This window comes from Mirounga leonina, unplaced genomic scaffold (genome assembly GCF_011800145.1).
Source record: "Mirounga leonina isolate KUSES-001 unplaced genomic scaffold, KU_Mleo_1.0 Mir_413, whole genome shotgun sequence".
NCBI classification, from domain to species: Eukaryota; Metazoa; Chordata; class Mammalia; order Carnivora; family Phocidae; genus Mirounga; species Mirounga leonina.
The window spans coordinates 106352-124085 of record NW_023270734.1 but is presented as its reverse complement, the minus strand read 5'-3'; the positions used below and the strand labels follow the sequence as shown (position 1 = coordinate 124085).

Genomic DNA, 17734 nt, shown 5'->3' with positions numbered 1-17734 from the left:
AACCGGATTTTATTTTTTATTTTATTTTTTTTTAAGATTTTATTTATTTATTTGGCAGAGAGAGAGCGAGAGAGGGAACACAAGCATGGGAGTGGGAGAGGGAGAAGCATGCCAAGCAGGGAGCCCAATGTGGGGCTCGATCCCAGGACCTGGGCCCATGACCTGAGCCAAAGGCAGATGCTTGACTGAGCCACCCAGGTATCCCAAAACTGGAAGGATTTTAGTAGCCTTGAAAGGATGCTAACAATACAATTACTGGTAAGCACATTTTAAGTAGAAACAAGATTTTGTTAGATACACTGTATATTTCCTCAATTTAAGAAATGTACTACACCAAAATTGAGTTAAATTATACAAAAAATGCCAAAAAACTGACTAAACTGTTACTTTAAGTTTGCATTTTACAGATGAGATTCAAAGAAAAAGGGCTAAAACATTTACATTTGTATGAAGAAAGCAGGCTATGGATAAAAAAAAGTTATTCTAACCTTTTCATAGAATGCTTCATAAATCTGGAAAGCACTTTCATACAAATCAACTAATATGGTCTTTTCAAAGAAGGGCAGAGTATCCTCTCCATTTTTAATTGATGAAAACTGACACATTCAAATCCAGTCTTTTGTCTTGATAACCCCTTAAGAATTTCCAGAGCCCAGTATAGGGGTTGAAAACACATACTGGGTTGAAAGCCCAGTATAGGCTTCAGAGTCTGTGACTCGTGGAAAGACACTTTAGTCTTCTGTTTCCTAAAGTATGAGAAAAATAATCTACTTTAAGGCTTGGTTGGAGATTTAAGTAAGATAAATGTGCAAAAACTGATAATGCCTGGCATAAAACAGGTACTTGAAATAAGCTTTGGTTTAGTTACCACACAGGAAGATTTTACCAGTTTGTGATACCACCAGCTGCCATAAAAATATTTGTTCTCACTCAGCCCTATCATCCCTGAATTTTGGTAAACATTTCATTGAATTTAAACTAGCTTTTAAAAATATATAAAATTCAAGTTCAAGGATGAAAAATATTCCAATGGTATGAAAATAGAAAATTCCAGTCCTCATAAGTACCCTGTTTTAATTAAAAAAAAAAAATATATATATATACTCATATAGGATTTAAAAGTCAGAATTCTACTGTGCAACACCTAGAGCTTTATTCCTAGGGCTTTGGTTCACTAGGTATATCCTGGAGATTTTCTATACGGACACTTCTACTACAATTTTTGCAGCAGCTGCATTGTATTCCACTGTATGGATGTACCATGATTTATTTAACCAGACACTAATTTATAGGAAAAAATCCCCTGGAGACAACCTAAATGCCTATTCTTCTCCCTGAATGCTACAAAAATCACACCTGTACTTTTATATACAAAACATCTTTGTGGATTTGTGAAAGCATCTGTAGGACAACTATAAAAAAGTCCTCAAAGGGCATATGAGATTCCAACAATATACACCATCATTCCTTGTAATATCTTTTTTTTTAAAGATTTATTTGAGAGAGAGAAAGCATGACCACATGAGTGGGAGGGAGAGGGAGAGAGAATCTCAAGCAGACTCTGCGCTGAGCGCGGACCCCACATTGGGCTCTATCTCATGACCCTGAGATCAAACCTGAGCCAAAACTAAGAGTTGGACGCTTAACCGACCACACCACCCAGGTGACCCTCCTTGTAATATCTTCTTAATGACTCTTTTTAAATTTTAAAATCATCCATCTTGTCATTTTAGGTTAATTCTACTATAATGACGATTTTTTTCCTTAAATGTTGCTGCTGTTTGCTCATTTTCAAAAGAGCTACTTTTCTTTTTTGACATTTAAATAGATTATTTCCTTTTTAAGGAAATTGGCCCCATGTAATAAATTTTCCTAATATTTTCCTGAAGTATGACTTCTCATTTTGTTTAAAGTCTTTTTTCCATGCAAGAAAGTTCTATTAGTCACATTTATTAATCTTTTCCTTTATGATTTTGTCATGCTTAATAACAGGTATAAACTGTATACTCAAAAACTAGGGTGTAAACAAATACTTTCTTTTTTTATAACTCAATTTTAGCTTTGATTCGGGCTCCCTAATGGCCAAATGTACCCTCTTATACTTTGATATAGTTTGTTGTTCTATCTACTGGCCCTTATCTATTAACACAGGGTGCCTCCGTAAGCTCCGGCTGGGAAGTCAGTCACACCTTTTCTATTCTCAGATTCCTTCAAATGTCAAGAAAAATTTTCTTTGACCTATGCCCCACATACATATCAAACTCAAGGAGGAAGTGGGGAAGCAAGGCATATTATTCTTAATTTGCATTCTGTTCCTACTTTAGAACAATTAATCTATCATAATTTCCCGTGTAGGTGAACATGTGAGAAATATGGTTTATCTTTTTATTTTTTGTGTAAGGAGAGATAATTTAACGATTAAAAATGTACCTGTATCACAGAATAAATTTCCCTTGCACTTGGGAGTATTCCTAAGCTTTTTCCTACTCTATCCAAACTGTCTCTTATGCCAGTATTTAACTTATTTTAAAGTGTAGCCTCATACTACATTTTATTATCTAGTAAGACAATTCCTCCTTCATAATTCTTTTTCAGAATATTCCTGGCTATCTCAATTGTTTTTCTAGATGAAGCATAAAGAAAATTACTTTCTATGTGTGAAGCGGGACCTCTAAAGCATTTTGATTTTTACAGGCAATATAGAATGCTGGTTAAGAACATGGACTTTGGTAATCAAGAGGGCTCTGGATTTGAATGTTGGCACGATGTTTTAGTAGCTCTAGGACTTTAGGACTTGAGATATTTATCCCAATATGTTTTATTATCTGTCAATGTACACTGTTACCTACCATATGGAATTGTGGTTAAGATAAAATACCTGAGACCTACTAACTATCCAATATATGGTAGCAAATATATATCTTTCATTATTATAAAAGCTAAAGAGTCTTCCATATGCTTAATAGTTACCATTTATATTCTCTCTAGTATGAACAGTGTTCTACAGAAAGATTTTTCCTTATGGTTTTATCCATTTTCCATAACTGTGAACTCAAATTTTTGTTTATCAATATTAGAGTGACTACTTACTGCTTTAAAAAAAAAATCTTATTTGTAGTTTTTTGTTTTATAAAATATTTCACACAATTTTCTCCTATCTTTAACAGTCAAGAAAATGATTTCCCCTTAATACATGGCTTATAGGGGTGGTGTCTTGATGTGTACAACATACTTTCAAATGATTCAATTATAAAAATATTTTATTATAGAATAAGAAAAAATACAGCAAAGCATTAACAATTTTGGAGTCTAGTTTGAGTATATAGTTGTTCAGCTTTTCTCTAAGTTTGAAAATTCTTATAATAAAAAGTTAAAGAATAGGGTACTAAGGATCCTAAATGTGTATAATATGCAGCATTTATGGTTAAGTTCTAAGTCTTACAAAAGGATTCTTCAACAACTGGGGTATAACTTTATATATTCCTATTTACGCTCTCCCCATGTATGTCTGAGGACTCTAAGACAGGAAGGGGACCAAACATAGGCCAATATGACTAGAGCACGGTGGTGAGAGGGGAGAGTAACAGATGCTATCTGCTCAGGGGATTAACACCAAATCATGCAGAGTCATTGGTCATGTTAAAGATCTGTCCTTTTACTAAGAGCAAGAGTTAACTGAGAGGTTTTAAAAGATCACCCTAGTTGCTATATAGACAATAGACCATATTCTATAAAATGAAGTATGTGTAGCTTTTAAATGGTTCAGAACAATATTTAATGATATGGAAAAAAACCCCATCAATTTATGAAGCAAAAAAAGCTCTGAAAACTGGATGTTCAGAATATTTGTATTAATTACTCTTTTTTAAAAGAAAAAGACACGATTAAACATAAGCAAATTCAGAAAAAAGAGTTAAAGTAGATGAGCACATATACAAAACAATTCTTCTCTTTATACTCCTTTATTCCTTGTCTTATTTTTTCATAGCTCTTATCATCCTCTGACATGTCATATGTTTGTTCACGGCTGTCACCCTTTCCTCCCCGCCCCTCACCTCAATCTAAGCATCATGAAGGCAGGGATTTTTGCCTGTTTCGTTCATTGCTAAATAGCCACCCTATAACAGTGCTGGGCACAGAGCACAGTGCTTAAATATTTGCTGAATAAATGACATATGTATGTATCCATGCATTCATGCACAGACATATACATAAGTATCAAAGTATATACACCAAAAAGTTAACAGATTATCTCCAGGTGGTACAATTTTGAAATGTTCTTTTGTAATTTTATTTCCCGTATTTCTTTTTCTTTTTTTTTTTTTAAGATTTATTTATTTATTTATTTATTTATTTATTTATTTGAGAGAGAGAGAACAAGAGACAGAGAGCATGAGAGGGAGGAGGGTCAGAGGGAGAAGCAGACTCCCTGCCGAGCAGGGAGCCCGATGAGGGACTCGATCCCAGGACCCCGGGATCATGACCTGAGCCGAAGGCAGTCGCTTAACCAACTGAGCCACCCAGGCGCCCTTATTTCCCGTATTTCTTAAAATGTACTTGTGATACTTTTTGACAAAAAAAAAAAAAAAAAAAAAAAAAGGAATACATTTCACAAAATGATTTTCTAAAACATCAATGATTTCTAAAAGACATAATTTATTTGGTTCAGCAAAACTTTCCCATTTAAGTTAGTTCAAGAGTAAAATACACTTTTAGCTTTCCAGGTAAAGAAAGTATTTTTAAAACCCAAAACTATATACATCTATTTCTAGGAAATAGAATGTTAAATTACATAATAGTAACATTAAATTATAAGTGAAAATGAGATTCTTGCTTTGAGTAGAAAGATGTAGAATGGTGAAGCCAAGTAACAAATGAAATAAACTAGAATGAGTTCTGAATTCAATTCAGTAATTATTGAATGCCTTGACTAAATACCTAAGATAATCCAATTTTAAATTACAATTATATAAAAAGTTAGAAGTTCCTTGAAGATAGTATTTGTCATTGAAATTTTTGAATAAATCTACATGCAACATTGAATAGGCCAGCTGTGTTCAAATAACTTCAAATAGTCCAATAAAGAGTTTGACAGTTAAAAAAAGACAGAATGCTGGATTCTAAACTTAGATTTTTTTTTTTTAACTTTAGGACTTCTAAGCGCTTTTAACATGCTAATGTAAGTTGTGGTTGTTCCACAGCAGGGATGCAGTCATTCAAGCCTATGACCACAGAATCATTTTTTCAGAAAGTATCTATTAATAGCTCACAGAGAACTTTTTAAATACAGTTTGGGAAATGTTGGTATAGAACAAAAACTAGAGATACGGAGCAGAATATCTAGGATTAAGTTTATTCATTCATTAATTTAGTCCTTATTTATTGAGTGCCAATCATGTACCTGGCACTGGGAACACAATGTTGTAAATAAAATACACATAGTTCCTAACACTGTAGAGCTTACACTCTAGTAGGGAGAACAGATACTAACAAAACAGCCCTAAAAATAAACTGTACAGTGTGATAAGTGCTCTGAAGAAAAAGATACAGTGTGTTATGGTAAAAGAAAAGGACATCAAGGACAGTATCATTTTCACTAGTGCAAAGGGACATTTAAGCTAACATGGCAGCAATGGGAGTTAAAAGATTGTTTTAAGAAAAGGGGATAACTATTTTTTTTTTTTTAAGATTTTATTTATTTATTTGACAGAGACACAGCGAGAGAGGGAACACAAGCAGGGGGAGTGGGTGAGGGAGAAGCAGGCTTCCCGCTGAGGAGGGAGCCCGATGTGGGGCTCGATCCCAGAACGCTGGGATCATGACCGGAGCCGAAGGCAGATGCTTAACTACTGAGCCACCCAGGTGCCCCAGCGGATAACTATGTTTGAAGACCACTTATGTATTTGACACAGTGGGTAGGTTAAATATCTTTATATTATAGAATATTTATATTAAGCACAGTTGCAAGAATTAATCACCAAAACACCAAGAAAAATTCCAATTTTTCATAGAATAACAGAGGCATAAATTCTCGTTTGGTTTTACAGGTGAACAAAGTAAATAAAATTAAATAACCTAAAGAATTCTTTAATATTTGATCTTACATAACTGGAATTAGATGAACTACAACTTATGATTAAGCAAGTAACTTAAAAAAGCTTCTTGCACTGTAATTATGTTTTCTATACGCAGCAATACGGACAATAAAAAACAGGATCAGAAAAGACTGAACAATGATCGTAAGGTTCAGAGGCACACTGTCAAGTCTCTATGGACCTTGCTATCATGGCACTGGGCTCCAAAGTATCCACTCTTGTTACTTCAGCCTGCCTAGTACACTGAAAGGGCATGGGTCTTACAGACAGAGACCTACTCAAGAATCCTAGCTTCCTCATCAGACAACAGCAAATCACTCTGCTAGCTATTTGTATTATTTTTTGTTTTTTTCCCCTTACCCGTCTTTCCCTCTCTTCTCTCCATCAGTAAATGTTTTTTCTTTTACTCTCCTCTTTGTTATTTTTGTTTACCCCTAGAAAAATAATTGCCCTTCCAGGTGGCTTTTTATGGTTTTTGTTAAATACATTGGTAGTTAATGTGAAAGGATTAACTGTCTCTGAACAAGGCATGTCACTTGCATTTGAGAAATCAGAAAACACCATTTTTAATCATTAAGTGAGAATGACATTACCTATGTGTAGATAAAACCTATCTGAAGAGACATTACTGCAAATGTGTCTTAAACATCTGCTCTGTGCCTCTGCTCACATGGATGGAGACATCTGCTGACATTACCATTCACCATACCCCCACTCCACCATGGAAAATTCCCACTTGGTTCTTCAAAGTCCGGTTTAAAATTACCTTTCCTCTCTCTCCCCTTAGCAGAAATGCTCCCCATTTTGTGCTTCTACAGTACTACAGTCTCTACTTAGAAATTATAATTATTTGTTTATATACTGATCTCCAAAATGTAGACACTATGTTTAATTAACCTTTGTATTTTTTCCTTTTAAAGATGTATTCTCTTGTATTATTTGGGGACTCTGATTTTTTTAAGGATGAGGACTAAATACAATTATCCTGATAACCTGCTCCGCATCTAGTACAATATTTTCCAGTACTTTATAAAATATCATTAAAGAAAAATGGTATCAGTCTAAATAAAATGCATAAAAAATAAAAAGAATATTTCTATTTACTTTATAATATCTAATACATATTAGCAAACCAAAAGGAGCTATTCAAAGTTATATTGTACAAATTCCTAAACAAAGATTAAATTATATTCACTTATTCATTAAGGTTTTATTTAAGCAAATAATGACCTTAACACTTAAACATAATAATTAAGACCACATTTAGACCTTTTGGGTTATGGAATTAAAAACAGGTTATTATATGCAACAATGCATAAAATTCCTTGTGGGGAAGTAAGTGATTACTAATTTGTAAAAGGCCACTTAAGAAATTTAACCCCCGGATTATTTATGCATGTAGAGCTAGACTCCATTGCTACCTGAAAAGCACTGAGCTGAATTACTTTCTCTCCTATTTTCTAATGACGTTTCTAAGAACTAAAACATCAATGCCTATTCAGGAACATGGCTCCAGCAAGGACTCCGTAGTTTTTCTACATCCAAACAGCCGAATTCTTGATTGGCTCATTATTATAACTTTGACTGGTTTCTCTACATCCATTTTTGGCCATTCTTTTACAGAATAGCCAATCTGTTAATACTCAAATCATGCCATTATTCCATTTAAAATATTCCAATTATTTCTTACCTCATTCAGAATAAAAGCCAAAGTTCTTAAAACTGCTTACGAGGTCCAGCATGATTTGCATTCCCCTCTCCTTGTTACCTTTCTGGCATCATGTACGATTCTCTTCACTCACTCTGCTCTTGCGTACTAGATTCCTTGCTTTGTTCTCAAACTTAAATAGCTTGTTCCCTCACCTTCTTCAAGTATTTGTTCAAAAGTCATCTTTGCTAACAGATCATTCCTTGCCAGCTCTCCTACTGTACACCCCCCAGAATGGCTAAACTCAAGGCTCACAACATCAAATGGTGGTGAGGATGTGGAATAACCAAAACTCTTATACACTGTTAATGATAAAAAGGTATGCAGATCTCATAAAACCAAACATACACAGTCCATAGGGCCCAGCAATCCCACTCGCAGGTATTTACCCAAGCCCACAACAAGACGTGAGTAAGACCATTCATATGATTTTATTCCTAACAGTCCCAAAGTGGAAACAACCCAGATGTCCATCAACAGGACAGATGAACAAACTAGGGCAGAGTTAATACAATGGAGTATTATTCTACAACAAAAAGGAACTACTAATACATGCAACAATATGAGTAAGTCCCAAAAACACTGAGGTGAGTAAAAACAGATTTACACAAGAGAGTCCACATTCTTTGCGTCCATTTATGTGAAGTTTTAAAACAGGCAAAAATAATCTATGGTGAAAAAAATCAAAACAGTACTTGTTTCTGGGGAGTGGTGGCAACAATTGATTGGAAAGGGGAATGAAGAGATTTTCAGTGATGACGGTAATAATGCTCCGTCCGTATCTAGATGAGGGTTGGGTTATGAAAGTATATGAACTGTCAAAATTCAGCTAATATAAACTAATTATTTGTGAATTTCTGTGCATGTAAATTTTACCTCAAAAGAAAAAAAAAGTAAATACTGAACCGTAATTAATGACATCTATGCTAAAATATTTAGGAAAACATGCACTATCTGCAGTTTCCTTTGATATGCACCAAAAAAAAAAAAAAAAAAAGGCGAGATGATGGATGTGTGATAAAGCAAGTGCAGTAAAATGTTAATGGGAGAACCTAGCTAGTGGGTATATAGGCGGTCACTGCAAATTCTTGAAACTTCACTGTATGTTTGAAAATTTTCATAACAAAATGTTGCAAAAAATATGGAATCACTCCCCTCTCTTAACCCCAGAACACTTCATCCGCCCCCTGCTTTGTTTTCCTCTGTAGCACTTACCTCCTTATAGACTACTGAATTTACTTACTGTTTTATTTATTGTCGTCTCCTCTACTTAAAAGATAAGATCCATGAAGGTAGGAATTTGTTTTTTGCTTAGCTTTACCTCAGGTCTAGAACTGTGCCTAACACACACAAATATCCAATAAATATTTACTGAATGAACGAGCCAGTGAATTGGGCCAGTTATTTAAGGTCCACAAATACTGGCCTGGAACAGAATTCATAAAAAACTCAGATTAAATTTCATAAAAGCAAAGAAAAAATTAAGACTTGAACACATTTTGCTTTTGTATTTAAAATACTCAAGGTGAATAGTTAAAATAGTCGAAGATATGGACTATTTGGGAAGGAAAAGAACGATTCAATACTTATTATTTTCTACAAGGAATAAATGGTAAAAGATCCTAGGACTATTACCCTCTACCCCTCCTCCCACTTAAAGCTCAGGATCTTGAAATAACTTTTATTTCTAGAGTATAAAACAGTAAAAGATTGCTAAGGTTCAGGTAAAAAAGCCCAGTCTTGTTACTTCTCTGTGGTGTGAAACATTTGTCAATTTAGTACTTTTCTTACAAAATATTCAGGACATAAAGTTACTAAGTAGCATGGTGGTCAAAGGCAGCCCTAGTCAAAATTAAGTTCAATTTTGATGTTTGTCTTTTCATGTCCTTTATTTGGAGCCCTTACATCCCTTTAGACTTGGGTTGTCCTGCATTTACCAAGAGCCTACATGCCCAGTGTTATAACTGGCATGTGAAGGGGAAGGGACTAAAATTAGTTTCTTTCTATTCTCACAGGTGACAATCTAAGTGGAATGTTTCCCTAAAAATTAAATTTAAAAAGGCCTGAGAAGCTCTTTTTTGGTTATAATCTTTCTCCTGATGATTTCTAAACCTCCAACATATCCTGGAGAGCTAGTCATCTGCCATTATTTAATGCCTTTTAACTTATGCAGTCAAATAAAATACAAATGGTGTTTCTCATTTTGGGGGGTTAATACCCTAAAAATCAACAGCTTGAATAATCTAATTTAAGCGTGTCTAAAACTAAACATGTTTATATAATCTAATACAAACAAAAGCTATGCCAAGACTTAGTCCTTAGCCCTTGCACATACTCACTCTTGCAATTTCATCCACTTTCATAGCTTTAACTGCCATTTGTATGCTGATGACATGATTCAAAATCCTAATTTCTAGCCCAGATTTCTGCTAAACTCCAGGCTTATGTATAAAAACCTCTTACTACATGTTCTACAGATAGACTTCACATAACATGAACATCCCCATGTGCTGACTCTCCAAATCTATTCTTCCTCCAGTATTACCTATTGCAGTGAATTAACAGCACCATCATATATCCAGTCACCTAAGCCAGAAGCCTTGACTTTTCCATCTCTCTCTTGCTTCCAACTTCCCCATTTCCAAACAAGGCCATCAAATCCTATAGATTTTTCATTCATTTTAGGTCTAGAAATCATTCAGTGTTTTTTTTTTTTTTTTAATCCCACTGTCTTCAGTTCAGGCAGCAACTAGCCTCCTTACTTCTGTTATCACACTGTTCTCCAATTACCTTCTATAGCTGTAGCTGCCAGGGTCTCTCTGAAAGTTGGATCCTATCACTCTCACATTTAATCCTTGCCTTCATGATGAAATTCAGACTTCTTGGCATGGCAAACAAGGTCCTTCATGATCTAGCTCTAGCTAATTCTTTTGGTCCAACACCTTACCACTTTCTACTCTGAATTTCACACTCTAGCCATAGGGAACATCTAATAGACCTTTCTAGTAATACCTACATGTGATGTTCCCTTTCTTTAAGTCCATCTAAATCTCTCTCTACTGTTTATAATTCTACTAGGATATCTACCCCTTTCAAAAACTCTCTTACAACTATTACATAACACTATCACAGTGGTAGAATAGAATACAGGTACAGGTGATTTTTTAAATGTCTATAAAAGTTCATATAATTAGCTGGATTCAAACCCAGCTGTGACTCTAGAATGAACTCTTTTATAAGATTTTATTTGAGAGAGAGAGAGAAAGAGAGAGGGCATGAGTGCGGGGAGGGGCAGAGGGAGAGGGACAAACAGACTGGACACCAGGACCCAGAGATCATGACCTGAGCCGAAGGCAGATGCTTGCTTCAACCAGGCACTCCTAGTATGAACTCTAAACGACTGCACTATATTAATTCTCAAAAGGATGTAGAATCCCCATATATTGCTTATTAGTTACAAGGGAAAACTAGTAACTATACAGGGGAGAAATCAGCCCACACCTTGACTGGGTTATCAAAACTAACATTACCAATCAGGGGCAGAAAAATTATGTGCCTCAGGATGTGATACAATGAGACTACAACATCCTTTATATAAAATTCTACCTGGGAGTGCAAAACCTGAATCTAATTGAGAAAACATCAAACTCAAAATGGGGTCCTCTATTAAAGAAAAATATCAAAGGGACCGTAATCTTCAAAAACTGTCTGCGTCATAAAAGATTAAACATCCACTGAAATATTTAGGAATAAAGGGCCATGATGTAGGCAACTTACTCTTAAATGGTTTGGAAAAATATGTGTGTGTGTGTGTGTGTACATGTGTTTGTGTATAACAAGAGTGTGTGAAGAAAACAATAAAGCAAATTGGGCAAAATGTTAACAACAGATATGTGTGGGTGTACTATTATTTTTCTTGTAAACTTTTTGTAAGCTTGAAATTATTTCCAAGTAGTTTCTTTTTTTGTTAAAGAGTAAAAAGAAAAAAAAAAAAAAGACTCCCTGAAAGCAAGAGGGAGAGATGGAAGTACTTCTTCCAGAAGTACTGCCAAATAACTGCACAATCTCTGATCTCTGTAAGTCAGTGGAAGTTTTCTGGCTCTTAATTTCCTTACCTAAACTAGATATTATCACAATACTGTCTTCTGAATAGTTGTAGAGATATCAAGTGTTATGTGAAGATTTCTGTGATTTTGGGAAATGCACAGACAGGGATAAGCAATGTCTAACAGTTTCTTTACAGAATAATCCTCACAGATTTTACACATACTAAAATGCACCAGATTTTCCAAATCAGTAATACAGAAGTCAACATGCCCTAATTATTGATTGACCACTGTTAGTGTGATTCATCTCAATGTTTGGTGGGACCCAGCCTTTAATTTTCAGGACGAAAAACTACGATAAGCATTAAAGTTATAATGTAAAACCATGGCATATAAAAACCATTCTCTTCTACAATAATAGAGTCTATCAATTTTGGGAAACATAACCTTATGACTCCACTGTTCAACTCATACTAAGGTGTTTTTCAGTAAGTTTATTTTTAAAACGGGGGGCTGTTTTTAGACTACAAAATCTGACAACAGAACTCCCTTTTATGGACAGTAATGCAGATTAGTGGTTGGCAAACTATAGCCTGGTGGGGGGCAAATCCAGCTCCCCATCTGCTTTTGTAAACAGTTTTCATAGAACATAGCCACACTCATTCATTTACATATTGTCCATGCTGCTTATGCCCTACAATAGCAGAGCTGAGTAGTTGTGCCAGACTGTAAGGGCTGCAAAGCCTAAAATATTTACTATCTGACTCTTATGCAAAGTTTGGAGAATCCTGATATTGATATAGTTATTTACGCTGCTTATTTTTGAAGATTCAGCAGTTGGGTTGTGGTAAGGTGGGTCACTGACAGACATGAAAGCATGCTCTACTATTTACATGGTGAAAATGACAGAGAGAAGAGGGAAGTAAGTTTATTATGTAAAATTGTATTATGTTCAGACCCTATATTAGATACGTCATCTCCACTCATAAGATGTATTATTATACCTATTTTACAGGGAAAGTGAAGCTCAGTAAGATTAAGTCACTTGCCCGAAGTGGTAGAAGTAGGATTTGGATTGAGGTCTGACTCCAGAACCCTATGGTCTTTCTGCTGTGGCTTAATTCCTCCTTCTTGTCTTCTTTTGCCTTCCCCATGTATGGCTGAGCTCTGGATGGTACTCAGGGGAGGACTCAATACTAAGAGAGAAGCAGAAAGGACTTTAAACAGCTGAAGAGATGAACAACAGCATCATGGCTACAAGGATCAGTGGAAAGTTACAACCAGGTAAGTTGAGGAAGTAACAGCGATTTCCTAACTTCTTTTACAGGATTCTCTTTGGAGTGCTTTACTAAGTCATTGCTCAAAAACTTAACTCTGGTAATACCCAGGCACTGTGTATATGAAGATTGGAGCTGCGGAAGATTAACTCCTAGGAGAACCAAGACCACGTACCTATGTTTCCTGTGTAACTAACTACTTTTAATCGTCTATCACCCCTACATATACAGAGGTCTAGAGTAAAGAGTAAAGTATGTTTCACTTTATTAAGTATTGTTTTATCTTGCTGAATTAGACAGTAGAAATACATTAAAATTTGTACTTCTTCCTCTGGACTTTCAAGACTTCGCTTACACCTTTGGCACCACATTTACCAAATGTAGAAACAAAATAATCTTCTTTTTACAGAAATAAATAGTAATAGGAGTTTCCCTCTAAGAAGAGAATCAGCTTTGAATTAAAAGCAAATTAAGAAGGAATTCATTTTGGCTTTAAAGTACTTTATTTAGGTACAATTATATAATCTACCATAAAATAAGTCAAGAGAATACTAAATGATTTACCACCCTAGAGAGATAAGGATCTACATAATAACAGATTGAAACAGTCTCAAGTTAGACTAAATTTGATCATTCCCTGTTCTTTCATCAAAAATAACAGATTTATCTACTGTATTTTCCTGCCAGTCAATGTAGCAATTGAGACTTAGCTGTTACACTTGTCTTATTAATATTTTGTTTTACCCATCAAAAATATAAACTTTCAGGGTTTGTACGAATGCTAAGATTTGTGCATGTTTAAGGTAACTGTGGAAAACATTAGAACGTGGCTAATATAGGAAGAAATCATAGTTCATAATACACTAAAACTAATCACACAAAATTTTCTTCCTTAACTAACACCAAGTCCCTTGGTTTCACCAAAACCACAAAACTCCTGGTGTAATTTCTGAAGGTGTGGTCTTCTGCAGTGGCTAAAAAATAAAAGGAGCTCTGATAGTCTCAAAACTTTCTTATTTAATTACATGTCTGTATCCTTCACTTACTCAAACTCACTCCCCCTTTATTTAAACTAACACATTGTTAGATGAAAATAATTATTTTATAATCTCAAATTATTCTTATTAATTTAATGCTATTTTGTACCACAAATTATCTCCTTGTAAGTTATAAAACATATTGTATGGGAATAAAATTTCTGATTTTTATTTTTATTAGAATACTCTTTATTAAATAGGAAGAGATATACAAGGTATACTACCTAAAAGCACACACTCTGATGTCAGAAACCTGGACTGGAATCCCAATTCTGCCACTTATTGTGACTTAACTTCTCTAAACCTAAATTTTCTTATTAGTAAAATGAGGTAACTGCTATTATAAAGGTAAATGAAATAAGAAATGCAGGTAAGCTCTTAGCATACACCTAGCACACTTTTATTAGTTTTTCATAATATAAATAATGATACCAACTTAACCTTTTTTCCTTATCAGTAAAGGGCAGAAAATGCTACCTAATTTATAAAGGTTGCATTGAGGAGTGAGATTATGTCTATAAAGTGGTGGTGTATTATTATTGTAACAGCAATTTCAATTTTGGTCTATATTACTAATAGAAATTGCTTTACTGTAGCTATATTTGGATCAATAAGTTATTAAGTCCAAATTTACCTTGTTTTCTTAAATGATATACTTTCTCCTACTAATCCTATAAATGCAGATACTTTATTTTATTTTATTTTAGTAGGCTCCAAGCCCAGCATGGAGCCCAATGCCAGGCTTTGAACTCACAACCCTGAGATTGAGACCTGAGCTGAGATCAAGAGTCTGATCCTTAACCAACTGAGCCACCTCCGTGCCCCAAATGGGGACATTTTAAATCTCCAATTAATTTTTATTGGCAGACTGTCACTGTTAAAACAATCCTAACCTCTGAAGACAGTAAAATCTCACTCACTGTAGAACTTTAAATGACAAATTCAGGCACCATACTATAGTGACCACACCACTTTTTCAGCTTTTGCAGAAGAATGAGGTCCTCTATACACTTTAAAGTACAAAAGGAAAAAAGAAACATGCACTGCAGTCATAAGGAAGCCCTGTCCTCCCCCAGCTTTCCTGATCAAGTGAAATTAATGGCACTTAATTCATTTCAAAGATTATTTTTACCATACACTTTACCCCACAATGGATATGAGATAACTCACTGGAACATTTTTAAACTAATTTAATGCTACCTCAAATAAATCTGGTTTCCCCTTTCCTATAGAAATGAGAGAAAAATGCAGAACTTTTATCTGGGGAGGAAGGGCAAAAGGTTACAAAACTCGAATAACATGCCTATAGCAATTTTAGATTTAATCCTAACACATTTAAATTATTATCTCTATTTAAATAGTTGGTATTTATAGCCATAAGAGAAGGAAAATTCTATTCTTTCTTGCAAAGGTCTTTAGGTTCATAGAAACATTACACAAATTCTCTTATTTCATAGCAAAAAGAGATGAAATAACTAAATAAAGCTTCCAGATAATATTTAAGACAAGTTTCCTACAAAAGTATTAAGTAAATCATGCTAAAAGTTTTGTATCGTCTTAGGAGCTGCATTAAATTTGGTCAGAATGAAAGGCTGATTCCACTACACCTAAACAAGAGTAAGCAATACACTTCCATGATCTCATTTTAAAGAAGTAAACTGTGGCAGACACTGTCATCTTTTTTTAACCCCATAAAGGCAAATCAATTTTCCAGTAATAAATGGTAGCAGAGGGCTTGTATTAGACCTGACTTAGTTAGAAATTATGTTTTTTTCAATCTGATGATGATGACCAAAATAAACATCTTAGGTAAGTGAGATATTTGTATTATAATCTGACCAAACCATGGTCAGAATGCAAAAGTTACTATTTAAATGGAGTGAAGAAGGATAGGTTAAAAATCTTAAGTTCAGAAGAGATAAAACATAGCTTACTGAAGGTATACTTTACAGAAAGAAAAAAAAAAAGAGATTTATTTATTTTACAGAGAGCGAGCAAGCAGGGGGAGGGGCAAAGGGAGAGAGAGAGAATCTCTAAACAGGCTCCCTGCTGAGCCTGGAGCCTGACCTGGGGCTTGACCCCAGAACCCTGGGATCATGACTTGAGCTGAAATCGAGTCAGCAGCTTAACCGCCTTAACCGACTGAGCCACCCAGGCGCCCCTGAAGGTGTACTTTTTATCTGTCTTCACAAATGTCCTCAAATATCCCCCTTTCTTCATCTTCTTCCCCCAATACACAAAGATAAATACTAAAGTATGATAGATAGCCTTTAGTTCTGTTCATCAAATTATTCCTGGCTGCCTTCCAGACACACAATAATATTGCGTTTTCTGGCTCTCCTGTGGCTGGTGGGGCTAGGTGACTAATCCTGGTCAATGAGTTGTGAATCAAAACAACTTATTATTTCTAGGCCAGAGTATTTAATTGCTGGTGAAAATCTGAAATCTCCTTCCACCTGCCACCATTCTTGAGTTGTTGACTGCTACATCTGCCTGGTTCCCCAGCTGATCCATGAAAAAATGTTACATAAAACAAGAAATAAACTTTTAAACTTGCTTGTTATCACATCATAACCTAGTTGATCCTGAATGACATAAACTGGTTCCAGAAGTGGGATACTGTTATAACACAAATGCGAAAATATATGCCAGTAGTTTGGGGGCCAAGTAGCAAGGAGACTTCTGAGTATGGAAGGCCGGTAATCCATATTAGGCAGTACAAAATACTTGGTAAAAGTCAGTTATGATAGCTTGAAAAGCAAATAATGTACTTAATAAACCTGTAGCTCTAGAAGAGGTTAAAAAAAACTGAACATTAAAATGGTGTGTTGGTTGCTCTGTGTTTGGTATTATAAGAAACACATTTTTAAAACTGTTTAGTTGGTAAGCAGGAATGAAAAGGAAGAGTCCAAAAATTTAGGGACTTGTTGCCTTTGAAGAATTCTTCTCAACCCCAGCCATAAGTGTAAAAATCAAGGCCTTTGGCTAACAAAGGAAGAGTAATCAACCTTGAGGGTAAGATTGAAATCAGAGTAGGGCCATGATACTTACAATAAAACATTTGAATTGATTCGAGTCTCAAAAGCGGAGACACAATTAAAACTGCGTTAGTGCTTTCAGTTGAACAAAATGCTCACAGGAGAAAGAGAGAAGACACTAAGAGTGTAGCTTTCCAGCAAAAGTTAATAGGTTTATGCTACTAGCAATTAGGAGACTGACATCTGATAAAGAACTATGAATATAGGCTACCAGCATACGGAGCTAAATGGAAACACATTAGAAGCCTACAAAGTTGTGCTGCTGACAATCAAAAATCAAAAGCCCAGATTAAAATCTGATTTAAAAATACACTTACATTAGCTCCCCAAAAGGCATATTTTCCAATACCTACTTCAGATGAGGCTAAGGAAAATGATGGAGAATGAAAGAATGTCAAGAACCACAAAACAATGGACTGGGGAAACCCTCGGGGAGAGAAAATTTAGTACCCAAACAAAAATATTCCCCATATCCAGGGGAAGGGGACCCTTATAAAGTCAGCCTGGTGGCATTTTTGGTTACTACGGATTAG

At 35.0% G+C, this 17734-nt stretch overlaps 1 protein-coding gene across 4 annotated transcripts in view; it reads right to left on the bottom strand.

Annotated features, from left to right (window-relative positions):
* The window catches only part of EPC1 (enhancer of polycomb homolog 1), a 96083-nt gene that overhangs the window by 30789 nt on the left and 47560 nt on the right, over positions 1 to 17734 (bottom strand). Inside the window, exon 1 of one of the 4 annotated variants that reach the window (XM_034987169.1) lies at positions 489 to 697. The exons of the other annotated variants lie outside the window; for them this stretch is intronic. Coding sequence (XP_034843060.1) covers positions 489 to 605 — 117 coding nt within the window. The 5' untranslated portion in view covers positions 606 to 697. Of the gene's footprint in view, positions 1 to 488; positions 698 to 17734 lie in introns of those variants that run through there. 4 annotated transcript variants of the gene reach the window in all.